Here is a 19,929-nt window from a genome sequence, read left to right as displayed (position 1 = left end):
TCCGAGAGGAGAGGCAGAGCCAGAGGAGCCCCCTAGAACAGGAATCCAGAGCCCGGGGTCCCGGTGGGGCGGGTGCGGCTGAGGGTGCGGCTCAGTGAAAGTGTCTGGAATTGCTCGCTGCCATTGGAAAGAGAACACATCCTAGGAGTGAAAAGGATCAACGAGGGGAATTCAAACCTGACTTCTAGAAAACGGGGTGTATCTGTGTCAGTTTGTCCACTGCCATTCTGACCATCCCATCCTCCAGCCAGACCTCCTAGCCACGCCACAGACCGAGAACGAGGACCAGAGAGGGTCCGGGACTCGCCCACGAGCACCCAGCGGCTACGCTGAGCTGGGATTCCATCTCTGGTCCTCGCCGTCCAGGAAGCTCAGAGGCTTGGACAGAATGGAATCTCAGGCACGAAATGTGTACATTGATTGCTCATTGGCAAACTTTCTGGGTCTGAGCTGACGGTGACTACGAACTAACACGGTCCTCCAGGTGTGAATTCAAAGCATGGACAATTCTTGACTGTCGGTGCAGGGTTAACGCCTTATATTAGGTGCATCCTACGTCCAGACGCAAAACTTGGACACATCCAAGGAACTATCATTTCTTCAGTCACCTACACGGCTGCACTTGACAGTGACCGCTGAGGACCAAGTTAGTGCCGGGTGCGATGCCGGAGCATAAATTGACTTCTGCTCTGGAACAGCTTTTCCTACGCTTCTTTTCTCTGGAAAGCTCTGCTGGCTTCCGAGCTCGGCTGAGCCAGGGAGAGTTCACGAGGAGAGAGTGGGGTGAGGTGAGTGCAATTCGGGCCCCAGAACCGGGGAAGGGACGTTCGGAGAGGCCGGGCCGCCACAGGGGGACACCCAGCAAGTGGGTGGCTTTGACCTCCAGACCCAGCCTCCCTCTCCCTGCCATGTTACCACCTCGTTAGACACCCCTGATCAGCCCCACCCTGTGCCAGAGGTCCTACGTCCCCAGCCCACGGCAACACACTCACTGCCGCCCCCATTTCCTGGGCGCCCGCTGTCAACTAAGCGTGGGGAAAGGGCCGAGGACCACACCCCGTGGCAACCGCCTCACAGGAGCTACAGCTGCGACCGAGAGGGGTGACAGGAACGCAGTGCTGGATCTCGCCACCGAGCTCCGGGCCTGGACTCCCCAACAGGAACTGCATTTACTCTGCCGTTCTCGGGACAATCGTTGGCAGGAAATGCCCGCCAATCCCGTTGCACCTTTCCGTCCCAGCCCCCAGCAACGAGCTTCTGGAAGTCTGAGCCGACCTGGGAGTCCCACCCCAGCCCCTCCCAGCGCTCAGCTCTCCCAGCCTCTGGGTCTGTACAGAAAGAGCGACGACGGCTCAGGAGCCTGACAGGGACACATTTTGCAGCCTTCTGGGGGTGACTAATGGCCTAGTCTTCACATCACTATTTCAAACATTAACATAATCTCCCAGATGAATGTGGTTGCTCCCGTCTAATCAATCACCCCTCCCGTCCCCTGATCCCTCATCTCGCCAAGCACCGGCTTTCAACTCGTCTCATCTAGGCTTTCAACTCGTCTCATCTCGCATGTGACAACGCCTTGAGGGGTGGCGCTGCTCCCCCGGGGTTGTGTGGCCTGGCCACCACTCACTGTGTGGACGGTCCCTCTGGCTCGCGTGCACAACTGCATCTGCTGGACCGTCCGGGGCCTGGCCTTGCACCCCAGACACAGACCTCGTGCATCTGAAAACCTGCAAAGCCTGACACCCGAGCCAGTCGGATGCCGCTTGTGCACAGCCACCTCGGCAAGAGCAGGCCGAGCCCCCAAGGAGTCAGTTTTTCTAGTTGCGTCCCCACCTGCACCCATGGGTCCATCAGTGTCCCACCGCGCTGGCTCACCTGCCTCACTCCTTATTTCCGAGGCCCTTCCCTCAGCCCCACCCGGAGGAGGGTCCCCGAGGGAAAGCCCTTGGCTGCAGGCTTACCTCGCGGAGCTGCTGGACGCCCCCAAAGATCCGCATCACGCCGTCAATCTCCTGCTCCAGGCGCCGGGCCCAGTGCTGCACCCTGCGTGAGAGGACAGAGACATCAGGAGGGCCCGCCTGGTGCTGGCACCGCCCGGCCCAGCCACCCTGGGGTGCCCAGCGGCAGCCGCCCTTCAGGAACCGGAGTGCGCCTGTGACCCCTTTGAAACGGAGACCCCGAGGCCCAGGGCTCCTTGGACGCCAGGGAGGGGACGGGCTGTTGTTTAAAGGCACCGAGGGAGTCCGACGGCTCCAAGAAGCCTGAAGGGGACTGTTTTCCACTGTGACGAGCCGACCCCCTGATACTGCTGCTCTGAACACGGGGACGCAGGACACCAGGGAGGAGGGGGACGTGAGCGAGCCAGGGCTGCCTCCTGGATCTTGGAGCATCCTGTCCCCAAGGCTGGGTGGGATGTGGGGAAGGGGAGGGAACATGAGTCGCTGCTGCCACCACCAAGTCACCGTGTGACCCGGGGCAGACTCCTGCTCCTCCGGGCTTCCTCTGAGTAGCGGACCCGGGGAGCCCCTGGCGCAGACGGCCCTGGCCTTCCCAGCACCCTGGTAAACAGGTGTTTATCTGGGGTACGTCGCTGGATGCCCCACATGACCCACCCACGCGCGGGTACGGTTCAGACCATCCCACCCCCTTCTGGGGACCCGGCAAGTCCCATGAGTCCTTCACCTGAGCCACCGGCCTGAGCAGGTCTCCTCCACACTGGCGCCACTTCACAGGGTACGGAAGGGCCCATGAGGACAGGCGGGTCGAGGGTGCTGCACAGGGACCTTTGGAGCGGACAGGTGGCCACATGGACCCATGTCCCTGTCTTCTCAGAATACGCCCATGGACAGGAAGGGTATCTGGGGAGAGGCCTGGCCCGGGTTCTAACCTGTGACCCTCCTGCAGGCAGTGCCAGATCAGGTAAGCAAAGGGGCTGGCCGGAGAGATGTCGTCCACGCTGCCACAGGCATGTCTGCCGTGACCAGGACCCCCGTCCTAACGCATCTGAAAAGGCATCTCAACTTCCCCACCCACAGACACAGAACGGGGCCTTTCCAGCGAGGACTCACAGGAAAATTATCATGAAGATCTAAATATGCTACAAATCAAACGCACCCCATAGGGCAAGGTAAAGAAGGGGTGGTGCCAGCCCCCCAGCCTCTGGAGAGCCACCCCAGGAGCCATGGGATCCAGGAGACTGAGTCTGGCCCCAGTACCTGCCCGGGGCCTGCTACCTCTCTGTATTCCCTAGAGCCATGTGGGGCCATGACTCTTCTAGCTCCAGGGGTCAGAAGAGCTTGCCTCTGCCCCACATCCCTCCTCAGGCCTGTGGCTGGGGGGCTGGGCCCGTGCCATTGTGTGTGCCTGGGTCGGTTGGCATGGGAACTCAGAGCAGGAGGCGGGCGGATCACTAATTGCAATTTGCCAAGCTGAATGTCAGGACCATGATGAAAAAAAAAATCAACATCAGAAGAAAAGGTATTAGCTTCGGCTTGTTACTGGCTGAGCCATGGCCTGATGTCCACCTCCACTCTCCACCTCAGGGGAAAGCTAACTGGAGCCCGGAGGAGGCCAGGCTGCAGGCCAGGCACAAAGGGCAATCAGGCCTCAGCCACCAGCCGGGAAGGGCAAAGCCCCGCAGAGAATGGAGAGCCTGCTTGGCCCCGGCCCCTGTCCACTCGGTGCGGACCGCTTGGCCCTGGCTGTGGGTGGACGGTGTAGCAGGTGGCTGTTTCATGGTCCTGAGATGGAGCCCAGGGGGTTAATGTTAAGATGGGCTGCCACGCAGTCCTATGTCCAGCTGGGCAGGTGGACAGGTGAGGTCAAGGAGCTGATCCCCAAGGGGATCATTAGCTCTGATCTGGTTCTGACCCTGACTTCAGCCATTCGTTGGTCTAAGGGACAGAATGCCAACCATAATCTTTCCTAAAACCGATATGTACAAGAGCACCCCACTAAGTACAAGGTGTGGTGCCAGCATGTCACCTGCTCTCACCTTCAATCCTCACAAAGAAGCAAGCATCATCATCCTGAACTTACAGATGAGGAAACAGGCACAGCGGCTTTAGGTGACCTGCCCAAGGTCACCCACCCAAGAAGTGGTGACCATAAAACCTGACCCAGGGGTGGAGTCTGCAAGAAACAACAGAGTGTACCTCTTCCCAATTCTGCATTCGGTGTCATCGCCTTGGGAGCTTGAAATCAGCCATAGTGGGAATATTTATAAATCGGCAAATGCTGCCAATCACAGTTTTTTTCCCCCTGGAGAGAAAACTGTAAACATTTACCAGCACAGCACTGATTCAATCCCAGGCTGTTGACTCTTTTCTAGTATATCTATAGGTCTTCGGTTCTAGGATTTCATAGATAAGTAAAAGAAAATTAATTGGAAGAACAGGCATGGATGCCAAGTTTTTATTTTGCTCAGACAACACATTATTATTATTATAATCACCATCATTTCATCATCAAAAAAAAAAAAAACCCAAAACGCTATTTCAACACTAAAAAATTTTTTAGAAGAGCCAAATCAGGATAAAGTCCAATTCTTCCCCAAAACACTCACTCTCCCTCCCTTCTTCCCTCCCTGGCCCCTACCCTCACACATGAATGCACGTGTGCACACACATGTACACAAGTCTCCCCATTCCCACTCCCAGGCTGAGCAGCTCTAAACTCTGCTATGGGCTGCAAGGTCTGGCCCACCGATGACACATCAGGACACACGCCCATCCGGGGTTTAGGAGTGGCTCTAGCCCTTGGTCTGGCATGCTGGGACTGATGGGTAGACCCCAGGCCCCAGACCATCACGACGCAGGGCAAACAAGTTACTCTGATTACTCACCTAAACCAGACCCAATTAGGAAAGCAATACATGTGCCCAGGAGTTTAAAAGAACATGACAGATCATTCACTTCATCGTCGCAGAGATAGGACTTTGTGGGTTCCGGGGTTTGGCTGGGGTCCCAGTGCTGGCTCCAAGGGGTGACACGTGGGATTGAGAGGGCCAGGAGTCAATTAGGTACCTGCAGTGTCCTGTCCCACCAAGCTGAGGCTAACCCTGGCCAGGTACAGTTGTCGTCACCCCAGCAGAAGGGCATAGGCGCTCTAGAAGGATCCACGGTCCCAGTGGATCAAAGGCAATTGGCCCAAATCTTGCCTGGGCTCCTATCAACCTGGACCCAAGTGCCCGGCTCTGTCAATGCCTCCCTTGTCAGACAGTGTGGTCCATGGGTCACCCTCCCAACAGGGTGGACCCACCTGTTGGCTCCCCGCTTCCCTGTGATTTTCCACGCTTTTCCTTGAGATGACTCTGCTCATCTCCAAGTGTCTCTAAGTGCCAAATTAGCAAGTGAGAGAGAGAGAGTCTGTGAGGAGGCACGTGCACCCAGGGGCTGCAGCCGGCATGATTGCTGTGGGCACGAGAGGCTAAGGGCAGAGCCAAGCACCGCCATGGTCTCCAATGTGCCCGAACCTAGGCGGGTCCAGGCACCGCACCCCCACTTCACAAACAAGGAAACCGAGGCTACTGGCAAGGATGGGTGCAGGGCCGTATACTATAGAGAGAAGCCAGACCTGTCTGCCTGGCTCCATCGGCCATGGCCCCCAGATGAGCCTCCGGGAAAGGCCACTTCTACCAGCTGCGTGACCCCTGCCTAGGAACAGGGATCCTAATGAGTGGCTGAGCAATGGCCAAATCCACATGATGACTTTGATGGGCAGTATTACTATTGGGCAGCCCCCTGAGCCTTAGAAGCTCATCCAGTGCAGTGCCCCCAGCACTCAGGAAATCTCCCATAAATGCCTGCCCTTGAGGAGAGGGGGGCGCGGAGGGAGGGTGCTGTGGAAAGGAGTCCCTTAATGGCTTCCTGCAACCCCCTGCTCCCCAGCTGAGAGAGGCCGGGAGCAGGCACAGGGCAAAGGTGCGTGTGTCCCAAGACCGGCTGAAGGCAGCCCAGTGGGAAAGGGCTGACACCAGCTGCCATGGGACACCACGCCTTAGTCTCGAGGGCACGTTCAGACCAAGAGGATGTGGGAAGGGGGAAGGGCGTCACCAGCAGGCAGGGGAACAGAGTCATCTGTGTGTGGGGTAAGGAGCTTCGGACCCCCTTTCTCAGACAGATCCATTGAAACCCCAGCCAGAAGGCTGGGGAGGACCCTGGTCAAACTACAGAGCACTCAGGTGGGGGCTGCCAGCTGCACAGGTGCCCCCCAGAGGGGAGGCGGGACAGGGCTAAGAGGAGGGAGAAGACAGGAATGGAGGAGGAGGGGAGGAGAGAGGAAGGGGAGGAGAGGGGGAGGGAGGGGGAAGATGGAAGGGGAGGAGGAGGGGGGGAGAGCCTCCCTACAGATGCGGCAGCACAGATTAAACTGTTGCCAGTTGTTAATTTTATACGTGAAGTTGTTGATCAGAATGTGATTTAATTGTACAGTATAATCCAGGCTTTTGGAATAAATTATGCAGAAAACTCATCTATAATTAAACAAATCAAAAAACCAAAGACAGGTGACACTGCAGGTTCACCCTCAGAGGGCACGGGTGGGTGTGGGCAGCTGGACCCTGCAGAGGGACAAGAGGAGGGGGAGGGCTTTGTTCAAGAGCAGACGGGGGTGGCCCAGGAGAGACCAAGGTCTTGGGACCCCCAAGTCTACCTCTGCCAGGCAGACTGCCTGAATAAACCCCATACCGCTAGGGGCTTAGGGGCAGTCTACAGCCCTCCCCACAGCAGGAGGGGTGGGTGGCAGGACAGCACTAGGTTGGGGCAGGCGAGGGGTGTGGGGAGCAGGCACAGCGGAGGCCACTTGCTGCCAAGGGCACTGTGAGCCAAACTTGGCGATGGGGGGGCCCACAGGTCTCCTGCTTCTCTTGTGACAGGCTGGCCAATTATTCTCCCAGCTCCGGGGTAGGCGACGATTTAAAATAAAGTGCTATTTAATGATTCTGATTATGTTTCAGCTGGCCTATCACTTCCCACCTCGATGCCTTCTCAGCCTTCTGAAGGGGAAAGACAGGGCAAGAAGACGGTGAGTAGAGGGCCTCTGCGTTAGGCTGACCCCATCCCATGGCCACCTGAAGCAGGGCTTGGGACACAGCCAGGCCCTCCCCTAGGCCACAGCCCTGCTACAAATGGCAGGAAGCTCAAGGCTGCACCCCAGGACTGTGGCGTCTCCAGAGCCACCTACCCTGAAGAGTCCTCCCTGACCACTCGGTAGAGGTCCCTCTCTAGCTAGACTGAGTGCCCAGATCCAGCCCTGGCTCATCCGAGACCTGGACCAGGTGTGCCTCCTTAGGCCTCAGTTTTCCCGCCTGGAAAATGGAGACAAGGCTCACTACTTGTTTACCTCCCAGGACCCAAAGAGGAGGCAGATGGAAGCCACTGCCGTGGACGGGACTCACGCGCACACAGACCCGTCCAGATGGTAAGGCTGCTCTCCCACAGCCCAGCCTCCTTCCGCAGACCTGCAGCTCACCAGGCGTGGGATGGCCGCGCCTCCTCCTTAGACTGGGTCTTTCACGTGGGCTGTAGCACCCCCACACTGCCTCAGAGACCCCAACACAGGGGACAGCCCTCAGGAAGGGCAGGGCCTCCTTCCTGCTTGTCTGCTTAGGAAAGAAGGCTCTTGGGCCTCAGCACTTTTCGAGGTTCAAAGCCCAGGGTAGGCCCCCCGACCCTGATTTGATTACAATCTCCTACGAACCAAGGGCGGGCAGAGGGCAAGTCTAGCCAAGGTCGTTCACCCCCGAGAGGCCAGCTGGGGTCAGAGTGGCCAGAGGTGAAGACCTCGTCAGCAGTGGCCTCGTGTGCACAAACCACAGAGGGAAGACTGAGGCCAGGGGGAGACGGACGATGCCAGCTCCGCCGACTCACAGCGGGACAGGGGTCTCTGCTAGCCACCCACCATTTCATAAACAGGTAAACTGAGGCATGGGACTCAAAGAGACAAGCTCATCTTCAACAGCTAAAGGAACTCTTAGCGTGAGTGACACGGTGCCCCCAGGAGCACTGTGCCCACCCCCACCACCATCCCAGGCACACAGGGACACCCTGGGGCTGGGGAGGGGCTAGTGCTGCCGAAGTGTGAATTAGTCCAGATACATGGGCCTCAACTACGTGTGTCTTGGGACCCTGCCCAAATACTGCTGTTTAATGAGGTTATTAATTACGGGCTGTCCTTTCTCCTTCTTTGCCAGGAAGAAAGCTCTCCTTCTAGTCGGAAGCCTGTGCCCTCCCCCGGCTCCCCACACACTCAGACTAACAGTGACCAGTCATCTGGCTTTAATTAGGCCCTAGTGTTTACTCCTAATAGCCTGATGGGGGAGGGAAGGAGCCAAGGAGGGGAGGCTTGGAGCCAGGGAGCAGCGTCACCCAGAGCCGGGCGAGCCAGGCAGCCCACTTGGCCCAGAGAGAGATGAAGTGTCCAAGTTCATACAGCAAATGGCCACAGCACTCTGCCTCAATCCTCACCATCAGTGCAGGCCAGAGGGCCCACAGGGGCACCAGCAATCAGGGAGGACTGTATGGATGAGGCAAGCCAGGTGTGCGGGCTGAGGACAAAGCTTTCCAGCATCGGTGAGGAGGACAGCATGGAAGGCCCATCCGGGTCTGACTTCTGTTTCCATCACAGTTAGCTGTGTGACCTTCATAACATCCTTTCGCCTCAAGGTGAAAGCACAAACGTGGTGTCTGAACCATGGAGAAGCCCTTAAGGGGGGCTGTGCCAGTTTCCATGGGCTGCATTTTGCCTCAGCAACCCCTGTAGCACCAAGGAACAGGGGAGCTGGAAGGCGCAGCACAGGAAGGAAAAGGCTTGTCTGTGGGAGAGGTCGGAGGGCTCGGCCAGGGTGACAGATGGCCGGGTAGCGAGGGGCCCAGGGCTGTCGCTCTACCAGCCCCTGTCAGGCACCAGGCAGGGCCTGCTTCGCATTCCACACCCAGCTCTACAGTTTGGCTCCTCCAGGTCTCAGTTTCCCTCTTTGCCCAAAAAGGGGTGGCCTGAAGCTGACCTGGGGATCCATTTCCCAAGGGGTCTGATTGGGGCCTTCCTGCCCGGGGCCTGCACCTGTGAGCCAGGTGTCACAGCAGTGACAAGCCAGGGCTCTCACGGCACTACCTTAATTCATCTGCACAGCAGTCAGACCATCCCCCCAGTCTTCAGAAGGGGAAACTGAGGCACAGAGCAATTGAGTGATGTGGCTAAGGTGTCACAGCTAATGAACGCCTGTCAGGATGACACCCATCTCTTCTCAGGGCGTCTCTAACTAAATGTGCCCCAAACCGAGACCCTCACCTCCCTGTGGATCCTCACTGCCCCACCCACCACTTCCCCTGGCTCAGCAGATGACAGGTCCCTCCGTTCAGGCCAAAAGCCTCAGGGTGACCTAGACCCTGCTTTTTCTCACACCCACATCCAAAATATCAGCCAGTCCTGTTGGCGTCACAGTCACACTGTGCCGGAATCTGCCCACTGCCTACCACCTTCCTGGGCCCCAGCCTGGCCTGGGCCACCACACCTGTCTCCAAGACGAGGGCAGTCGCCAGCCCGCCGGCCTCCGCACCGCATACTGCGCTGCAGTGAGCCCTGGGCAGACCCCGGCCCACGCCGTCCCCTCCGCCTGGATCGATCTTTCCTCAGGTCTCCGCACACACATCACCCACTCGATGAAGCCCACCTCGCCCCCCATTCGAAGGGGCGCCCCTCCGCAGGCAGTGACTGACCCGTGTGCCCGCCTGGGTTGACTGTTCTACCTAGCGCTCCGCCGGGCCTCCGGTTACTGTCGGCCTCTGCCCTGGCCTGGGAGCCCTGAGGGAGGAGGCTCCTGCTCTCCGGCCTGCAAGAACAGGCCATTTGCTGAGTGGATACATCTCCCAGAGTCAGGGGACCCCACCCACCCCCCGCCACCCGCCCCAGCCCGTACGAGGCCAGCCACAGGAGCAGACAGGTGGGCTGGGCGGCGGAAGCCTGCGGAGTGCGGAGGCCGCCCCAAGAGGCCTTCCCTTTCCCTGGCTCCTCTCCCTATGAATTATTAAAGCTCACTTATGATGGGCCTGCCCAGGCCTGTGGCTTCTGTGCATAATTCATGGCTCTTCCAGAAGGGCCGGGTACTGGTGCGGCCACTTCTTCCAAGCAGCCAGATGAAAGTGTGAGAAGTCCGCCCCGGGCTGTCCCTCTGCTCTCTCTGTCACCCTTAGCAATGAGCAAGAGTAGTTCATGAACTAGCTGAGGCCTCCCCAGAGCAAAGCAGAGGGTCCAGGCCAGAGACGTGGGGTATCTGCCAGCTACCTGCCCGGGACCCTCATCTGCTCCCCAGGCCCGGAACCACCTAGTCATTGACACAGATAGGTCATGGGCATTTTGGGGTCTACAGCACCTCCTTCTCTCCCTAGCACATTCTCCAGGTAGTCAGGCACAATGAGAATTTAACCCCTGCTCAGGCCCATTGAACAAACAGGCAAACTGAGGTTCAGCGAGGCTGGATCTCAGGAGGTGGATATATTGGCTCAGCCACTGTACTGTGTGCCATGCCCAAGCCTGGTCTCAGGAGGTGCACAGGAGAGTTGAGCCACCTGTTAAGGTCATCAGGTGAGTCAGGGAGGACCCAGGAGCTCCAGCAGCTAGTCTTTGCCCCACACCAGTAGCTGAAGCCTGACTGGAGCTGGCAACACAGGCCGCGTGCACGTGTCATTAACCAGTACGGTCAGATTCTGTCATTCACATGTCCCCATCTCCCCTCCCGCACACCCTCCCCACCCCCCAGCATGAGTCAAATCCTCGCTGAGCCACAAATAGCCGTCCTCTGTGTGTATCCTCAATACAGCCTCCTGCGTCTTGAGGAGAACAGAGACCCCTCACCCCCACCCCAGGATCCTCTATTCTTCCTCAGGGTAGAGATGTCCCTGTGGGAGCTGGCAGGCCACCGGAGGACACCTAGGTAGAGAGGAGAGGTGGAACAAAGACCAGAACTCAACCTAGTAGGACCAGCTTTGTTCTCTGGCCTTGTTCCTCTTCTACCTCCACCAAGAAGCCTTCCTGGGTTTCCCCCGCCCCTCTCCCAAACCTATAGTCCTCACCTCGCTATACTGACCCTTGCTTTAGGCTGGAGCTGCAGGCTAGTCCATCAACGAGCTCCCTGCAGAGCTTAGCTTGCAGCCTGGCAAAAAAGAATCTTCTAGAAACACCTGGGATTAGATTTATCTGAACATCCTGCCCTTACACACACCGGACTAGTGCCTGCCCTGCCCACCTCGCTTGCAGTGGGAGAGACTGGCAGGCAGGGCTGGGAAAGGGGCTCTAACTCCAGCAGGCAGCAGAGCACCCAGGAAAGGAACTGGTGACGCAGGGCACCCACTGTGTGCTGGGTGCTATGTGTGTGACTCTCACTGAAGGCACGTCACGCCGTTGGCTAGGTGTAGAACAATTCGGGTCCACTTCGCGGATGAAGACTCTGCGGCCTAGAGAGTGAAGAACACACCCAAGGCCACATAGCCAGTCTGTGTTGAACCAGAATTTGAACCTAGCAAAGTATGGCTCCGGAGCCCCGTCCCCGTCCCTTACGTCATTAGGCCTCCCTAATCCCAAGGTGGACTCCAACAGCCAAGATTTAAAACAGGAAACATGTGGCAGGTAAGGGCCAAACCTCATTTATGACCTTTTCCAGCTTTGAGAAGGAGCCCAGCTCCACATCAGGGTCCCCACTCCTTCCCCAAGCCGGACAAAGCTGGGAAGTCCTCCCTGGTACCCCACCAGAGCTGTGCTGCTGTAGGAATGTTGTCTCAGCCGTGCAGATCCCCCTGAGGGAGCCTGGACCAGGCAGGGGGAGAATGCCCCCTTCCCTCTGGGATTTGCTTTTCGCTAGTGCCTGGCGTCTCAGGACGAAGCCAAGCTGCATGTAAATTGAACGTGACTGCAGGTTACTCGCCGGTGCTCCCTCCATGGTGAATCCTTTAGCAATGCCAAGCCCCTCGGTGGGCTGTGTGGGACCCATAGCTGCAGTGAGGAGGGGGATTCAGGTGCCGCCTCAGCAGCCACAGCTCCTTCTGAGGTGGCCAGGCCAAGGGGAGCCATTCTGCCTGGTGAGCCTGGGTCATCCTCCGGGATGGCTTGAAGAAAAGCAGTTAGGCAAACCCAGCAGGCCTTATCGCTGACACAATGTTCTGCAAGTATTTCCAATCTGCAAATTCCCTACTAGTTCAGCCACTCCCAGTTCATAAGTTCGTTCGTTCATTCGTTCATTCGTTCGTTCGTTCATTCATTCATTCATTCATTCATTCATGTGGTTATGAGCCAGGCTCCAGGCTGAGCACTGGGAAGGGACACAGTGGCCTGCCCTCAGGAGATTAGAATTCAAGAAGAGCAAAGGATCTGATCTGGACCCGATGAATGAGTGGAAGGAAGAGACATCCAGTGAGCCTTGGGGGGCTGGGATGCATGACCAGGGGCCTGACCCAACCTAGGGGTCTGCCAGGTGAAGCGAGCACGGCTGCAGGGCTGGAGGGAAGTCCAGACAGAGGGTAGGGCACGTGCAAGGCCCAGCAGTGAGCTCTGCCCAGGTTGATGTCCGTGAACAATGCAGACCAACCATGGGCACCAAAGCAGGCTGCCCTCCCAGACTGAGCCTGCAGAATTCCAGCCTCACGTGAGCACCTCCCCGTGCTGGCTGGTGGAGGGCGTTGGGCTCCTGACAGTGGAGAGATGAGGGCAGCAGGCCCAGGCAGTGGATGGGGAAGCAAGGGCTCACAGAGCAGGGCTCTCTGCTCAGTCCTTGGCACCTAGCCTGGGCAGGCACAGCTTGGCCAGGACCCCTCCAGAGGCACACACATCGGTTCAGACGCATCTCCACCTACACATCTACTCAACTTGTCCAATACCTGATCACCTGCACCTACTCTTCCCCAGCCTCCTCCGACTGAGCTGGGGACAACTCTGTCCTTCCAGCTGCTGAAGCTAAACACCCTGGGGTCGCCCAGGACCCCTCTCTCTCTCTCACACCAAGACCACTGGCAGGTTTCGCCACCACCATGGCTACCACCCTGGTCATGTTCCTCCCCTGCTCAGCCCCCTCCCATGATTCCCACCTCGCTCAAAGGAATGGCCAGACTCATGCTAATTTAATGGCCCTGCCTGACCTGGCCTCCACTGTCCTCTGCCCTCCTTTCCTCCCAGTCCTCCTTCCTCTCCTGCTCTAACCACATTCCACCTCAGGGCCTTTGCACTGGCCATTCCTCTGCTTGGAACACTCATCTTCCGGATATCCGCATGGCTCCCATTCTCCACTCTTTCCAGGCTCTTCTCAAATTTCTATTCTGGCCCCCCAACCCCTAGTTAAACTGTAAGCTCCGCCCAATTCGCCCTATTCCTTCTGCACGGCTCTCATCACCTTCTAACATGTATGTCCTCTGTGTCGCCTCCCTCGCCTGTCCCCTGCCAGTGCCGGGGGCAGAGCAGATACTCCTGTGTGTTGAAGGAACGAAGGAACAGCAGAGTGCGGTGAGTGTCTGCGGAAGGAATGACTGGGCCCCCAGCGGAGTGGCACGGCCCAGGAGAGCGTGCAGTGGCGGGAGGCTCAGGCTGACTCGGGGTTTCTCTAGGCACAGCCCGCGTGGCCAGGCCCACACACTGCCCCACAGCCCTGCCTGGCACCTGAACACAGCTCACTCCAGACCCTGTATCTCCCTTGCACTGACTGACCTGCGGGGGCCACCCCAACGTGGCACTGGATCTGTGTTTACCAGCCCAGCTCGCATGTCCCCAAGGCCAGTCTGTGAGAAAGGGGCGAGCTGCCTCTCCCCATTTCTCGGATGAGAATAGCAATGCTCGAAATGGTTGCCTATCGACTTTGTAAATTTTATTTAAACCAAGGTTAGCGACTGCTTGCCTTGCTGAGAGAGGCACTTAACACACGGCCCCTACCAGGAGCTCTCCATCTGGGGAGGAGGCCTTGGGCTGCCTGCCAGGCCGCCTAACATTCACTCTGCTCTTTGTCACTTGTGCTCTCAATCCCCGGGGCAGCAGAGAGCGCTGAGCCTCAGCCCAGTACATGTTAGAGGTTGGGGATCGTGTTATAACCCCCTCCCCCAGTTAGACGGGGCTCCAGCAATAAGACCCTCCTGATGCCACTCCAATCAGAGATGCACACAAGTACAAAGAGCTCGCCATTTTCCTGGTAATTTTTGACACAGATGTTGTCGCTAAAACGTCATCTCTTGAGTACAGGGCCTGGCACACGGTAGGTGCTCAAAAAATTGCTGGATGAATGACTGGCTCCATCCTCACAACTATACAACATAGGAAATATGATCCCATCTTAAAGATTAGGAAACTAAGGCACAAATGACAAACAAGGCCACATATGGGGCTCTTTTTATGACCTCCGGCTCCTCCCCTCCTCAATTGTTGTCCCCTGGACCAGGCTGTCTAGCAGGCAGCAGGCGGGGTGCAGCTAGGCCAACAGAGCCCAGGGCTCTGGGTCCCTCTAGATGGCCCCGAGATGACCCCACCTGTCTCCATGTTAGAGTAATGGCCTCTGTAAGCCACCAGCCATCACCCGTGAAATATATTTCCCTGGTGCTGGCTCCAGCACCATGTAAATTACCCGGCTTAATGACCTCTGGGATTGTCCCCGCAACCCCTCCCAAGCCACTCTGCGGGGGGAACTTGGGGCCACAAGGCCCCAGGCAGGCGAGGCCCCAGGCATGAGCCGTGAAGAGCCCACGGCGTCCCAGGTGCTGGGCGGCAGTGCACCCAGGGGTGCAGCGGCCCTGGTGAGCATGTCAGCAGGAGAGGGATGGGACCTGCTGGGAACTGGGGCTGGATCAACATAGGCGAGCCTCTCCCCTACCCTACTCCTGCCCCTCGTCCTTGTCCCCATCAGTGACTTACCCTCAGAGGAAGATGGCTTTGGATGCTCTCCCCAGGGCCTCCATGGCCCTGACTGTGGAGGCCCAGAATCACAGATTCCGGCAGGGACCCTGAGAGGGTCTGTCACAACTCAGTCTGTCCCACCGCCCCCACTCGATGCATGCGACTTAGAGCACCAGCCACGCATGCTTATGAGTTACTTGGTCTCGCTTTCAGGTCTTCAGTGACGATGCCCCCAGACTGTGAACTCCCAGAGCAGGCCCGGCACACGCTAAGGTGTGGGGAGTAAACTCACGGTCGGGAGGCCTGAACGTGGGCAGGTTGTGGAGTGGCCAGCGGGTAGGGTAGGGCAAATGTCAACGCAGAGAGGCAGTTGGGACGGCTTTGTCCAGACAGCAGAGGAAGCCTGGCAATCTCTCCCCAGAGGCCGTGGACGGTCACATGCACAGGCATCTGGGAGCAGCTGGCTTTCACAGGTACCACACCAGGAGATTCCCAGAACCAGGAGGCCAGCCCCCAACCCCGTTGCCTGGGAGCCTCAGTGCCCTTTGCTAAGTGGAGGTGTCCTGTGCTTACCTCCCTATACCCTGTGACCATGGTTCTCTCCCTTGGCTCACCTGGGTGGCTCTGAGAAATGCTAATGTGCAGGCCCTGCCCCCAACCAATTCAATAACAGCCTGTACCCCACTTTCACCTGGGGTGGGGCAGCTCCTTGCAAGAGAGCCACGGGAGGGTGGGGGCGGCAGCCTGTGCCCTGTGGCACCGGCAAAGACAGGTCTAAGTGGAGCCCCATCCCAGACCATGTAAAAGCGGCTCCAGTTTCAAAGACTCAACCAACTTGGCTTGCGGACACCTGCACACGCTCTCTGCTCAGCAAACATTTGTTGAGCACCTGGTGTGTGCTGGCCTGGAGCCCCCACCAAGGACAAGTGGCCACTGTCTGCCCCTCCCAGGAACACAGCCTTGAAGGGAAGGCAGCAAGGTCTACTCAGGACAAGAATGGCAGGGGGCAGAGGGGCGGGGTGGGCTTCAGGCAACGGAGGAAGCCCCTGACCCACACAGGGAAGTCAGGGGAAGCTTCAGGGAACAGCGACTTCCAGTCAGGCACTAAGAGACAGGTAGAGGTCACCCAGACCACAGGTGGGTCCTGCTTGGGGTTGGCAGGGTCCTTTGCGGCCCACCTAACCTCTCCCCTGCTTATTCCATGCTCAGTGCATAGTAAGTGTTTGTTCTACCCCCATGGAAGGGGACGACTGCTCCCCTAGTGGGCACTGAGTCCTGAGGGCAGAGACCACCCCCTGTACGTGCCCCGTGTGCACCAGAAGCAGCCCCCTCGGCTGTGGTCTCCATAGCACCAGCTTACAGAGGAGAACAGAGATGATGGCCTCGTGGATGGGGTGGCCGGGGAGCACTGCCATCAGCCACAGAGGATCCACCACTCTGCGGGGGCCCGGACATGGTGAGGATACTGAGGCTCAGAGGAGGAGGGCGGGTGGTGCACCCAGACTCCCACAGTGAGCTGGACAGGGGCCCGGGCGAGGGTGGGGTCGGAGGAGAGTAACAGGAAGGGCCAGGGGTCAGGTCATGAGTACATGGCCTCCTTGGAGCATGGGGAGCCAACCGATGATACGCAGTCCTTGCTCTACCGAATAGGAGCAAGTGCTTTGCAGCTGCCCCTGCCTAAGATGAGAAGGAAACCTGGCAGGCAGCGCCCAGCCAAGTTCAGTCCCTCCTTTGGCCGCAGCCATGTTACTTCGTCAGCTGTGGCCCACTAAGGTCAAGTCGATGGCCTTGCTCCTCAGGAGCAGGACAGGCTCCTCTGTGAGCTTCCTCTCAGTCACCCATTCCCTCCTGGAACCCAGGGTGCCCCATTGCCGTGAGAAAGCCAGTGTCCCCCATGAAACCACGCTCCACAGACCTCGGCCCGACGAGAGAGGCGGCCCTTGCAGAGGGACAAGTGCGATGGAAGAGTGGAAGGGTGGGGGCTCCACAAGGGCCCCGTGGTCAGGGGACTCGGCGGAGGCGAACCGCAGAAGGGCTGCGTGAGGCCGTGGCCGGGTGCTCAGAGCCCCGTGCCGGTGCGAATCCCACCTGCACCACTCACCATCTGTGGGATTTCGGCATCCTTCGTCCCTGCCACCTCGACTTTTCTTGTCTGTAAAATGGGACTAAAGATGGGCCGATCTCATTGGATAACATGTGAAATACACCGCCCAGGGCCCAGCTCATAGTGACTGATGATGTGGTTAAAATAACTACTTTCTTTACAAACGTTTCCTCCGGCATGGACACCTCCCTTCCCTGCCCTTCCCACCTTCTTCCTCAGCCCTCGCCCCCATATTCAGGTCTCTTATGTGCAGCAGATACTGCCTCCCCATTCTCCATCATTACCCCCCTTCTTGCTAACAAAACCCAAGTCTTCAAGAATCTCTGCCACTTCCAGCCCCAAGGTGACCCCATCCCTAGCTCAAGGGTAAATCCTGATTAGCCTGAACGAATCACAGTGCACCTTCCCGATTGTTGGTGATTGGTTTAGAGTAGACATGTGACCCAGTGCTAGCCAATGAGGTGTGAGGAGAAGTGGGCTAGAGGTTTTCTGGGTGAGGTTTTTCCAGCCTCTTAAGAAGAACCCAGAGGATACATTTTCTCTTTTACTCCTAAGGCCTGGTACATGTGATGCCTGGAGCTGTGGCAGCCATCTTGTAGCCATGAGGGAAGTCGGCCAAGGGCAGACAGCCACACTAAAAGTGAGGCCGGCCCGGCAGAGTGCAGGTGAGGACCTGATCCTCAGGGCAGCCTACACTCACCCACCTCTGGGCTCCCTGTCAGGGGACAGAGGGCCTAACTACGATGAAAAAAGTCATCACGCTGTGGTTGCCAAGGTGTATGCAGAGCAGCCTCTTTTCCTTGCAGCCAAATACACTCTTCAGACTCAGTTTTTGAGGGCAGCTCAATGCCTCCTCCTGGAGGGGCCCTGCAAACGGGGCAGAGCTGGGGCAGATGGCACAGGGTTGGGGGAGAGGCCGACAAGAGGCAGGAAGCCAGAGGAGGGTCTCAGACAAAAAGGCTCCTTGCCCCAGGATTCAGGCTGAGCAGGCCAGTTGGGACAGGGACATGGTGAGCGAAGGCCAGAAGGTACAGAGGCTGGAGCTCCTGCTAGGACTTGCAAGTGGCTGGGCCTGTCTGGAGCCTGGATATTCATAGGGCTAGTGGCCAGAGACTGGAGCCAGCCCAGGCAGGGCCCCGAGTGCTAGGCTGAGGTGTGGGGCTCTGCCTAAGGTAGGCTTCTGGGGTAAGGTCATAGCTCACCCTCAATGGGAGCCGCTGCAGCATGCCTGGGGGACCAGCAAAAGAAGGGAGGGCCCAGGTTCTCACCACGCCCACCTGGCCTTAGCTCAGGGAGAAAGGAGAAACGCCCATCTGTGAGAACCCCCAGCACAGGGCCTGTTCTGCCCTCTCGTTTCTCTTCTCTAATACATGCAGTTGGGGGCAGGGCCTCGGTGCGTTGTTTTGTTGTTTGTTGGAACTGGTGGCGGCACCAGGCCTGACCTTTAAGGCTTCAAACGCCGCATTTCAGACAGCGCTGGGAGGAGAACACGGGCTGTGGGGGGAAGTTATCAAGGCTAAAATGCCATGTCGGGCTGGAAACTCGCAGGAGAGCAGGGGCCTCTACCCACCTCAGGGACACACTGGCCCATTCATACCCACCCGGTGACACAGCCGTCCTTCCCAAGGGTACCCCTGAAAGCCTCACTGACTCTGAAATGGCCCAGGGGCATTGAGACCTGCCCCAGAGGAACTGCAGGAGCTGGGGCCTCCCTCCACACAGGCACCTGGCTCTGTGGGATTTGCCAGAGCCGCCTCCAATTCTCCCACATCCCATGTCGGGATGTTTTTAAGAGAACTTGTTGTACATTATAGTGTAAAGACTGCAGAATGGGGACCACACCTCGAGCGGCCTGCATGGAGCACTGGGGGCTGAGTCCTGCGCACAGAGTTTGTGCAGCCAGTAGAAATGAGCCTGAAAGGTCGTTTCTGCCACCTCAGACATCAGTTCCCTGTCTGCACGATGGAGGTATCTGGGCCCCCGGGGTCTTCTGTGGCAGGAATATGTCCTTCCCAGGTCAGGGAACCAAGCATAGTGCCCAAGGAGATGGTCCTGCCCGGTCTCCTTGCTTCCACAGGAACAGCCGTTGGCCCTACAGGCTCTTAAGCCCCTCTCAGCCACTTCCGCCCTTTGCAGAAGCCCCTTCCTGAAATGCTGAGGATGACGGGCTATCCCAGCACACACTGCCAGCACACACACCCTGAGAACGCCAGGAAAGCAAACTTACAGTCCCTCAGACAACGGAACCCATCGGCTCAGGGGACACACAAGAGCCTCAAGGGCCAGCACCCAGCACCCAGCACGGGGCACCCAGAGAGCCTTGTTGATGAAGACCTAGTAGACAAAAAGTCATCCTTCAAAGGATGTGCCTTCACTGGACAACCCCCAAATAGAGGAACATGCGGGATCAACAAGCCAGATTTGATACCCCAAATCACCTGCAGCTACTGCACAAATGTCTTGCTGGAAGCAAGGACCCCGAATCTGCAGCAGATGCTCCAAAGGGATGCCTGTCTCCCTCCCTTCAGTGTTCAGATGAAAAACACCCACTAGAGGGGAAACCGCCAGCCCAAGGTCACATAGCGAGGGTTCCCACTGGCCTGAGCCCTGACGTCTGCGCCCACCCTCCAGGTCCTCCATAAGGGAAGAGCCGTTTGCAAAGATGCTTTGCTTCACAAAGAACTCACCGAGCTTCTCAGAGTCTCAAGTCCCGGGTGCATCTAAATGCATTCAATTTGCAAAAATTTGAATTACAAGGACACAGCCTCTATGTGTTTCCTTTGCAGACTGTCCAGGAGCCAGTTGGTAGATGATCAAACTTTCCAGCTCAGCCTTAACTCAGGCTGTTCCCGACATAAAAGTTTGCAAAACGCTGGTCCTAACAATCAGTCGGCTTTATTTCTCACTGCCAGCGTCTGCCCAGCCAAACCCTGGCATTAACCTCAAAGGCAGGTGCAAAAGGCGAG

General features: G+C 57.8%; 1 protein-coding gene across 1 annotated transcript in view; it reads right to left on the bottom strand.

The window, feature by feature from the left end:
- CACNA2D2 (calcium voltage-gated channel auxiliary subunit alpha2delta 2) overlaps positions 1 to 19,929 on the bottom strand; it is a 156,056-nt gene that overhangs the window by 105,706 nt on the left and 30,421 nt on the right. Inside the window, exon 2 of the mRNA XM_011364753.1 lies at positions 1,962 to 2,043. Within this exon, the coding sequence (XP_011363055.1) occupies positions 1,962 to 2,043 (82 nt within the window). The remainder of the gene's footprint in view (positions 1 to 1,961; positions 2,044 to 19,929) is intronic.

Source organism: Pteropus vampyrus, unplaced genomic scaffold (assembly GCF_000151845.1).
Source record: "Pteropus vampyrus isolate Shadow unplaced genomic scaffold, Pvam_2.0 Scaffold100, whole genome shotgun sequence".
Classification (NCBI taxonomy): domain Eukaryota; kingdom Metazoa; phylum Chordata; class Mammalia; order Chiroptera; family Pteropodidae; genus Pteropus; species Pteropus vampyrus.
Note: the sequence above shows the minus strand (reverse complement) of the source record. Positions and strands in the feature narration are given on the sequence as shown.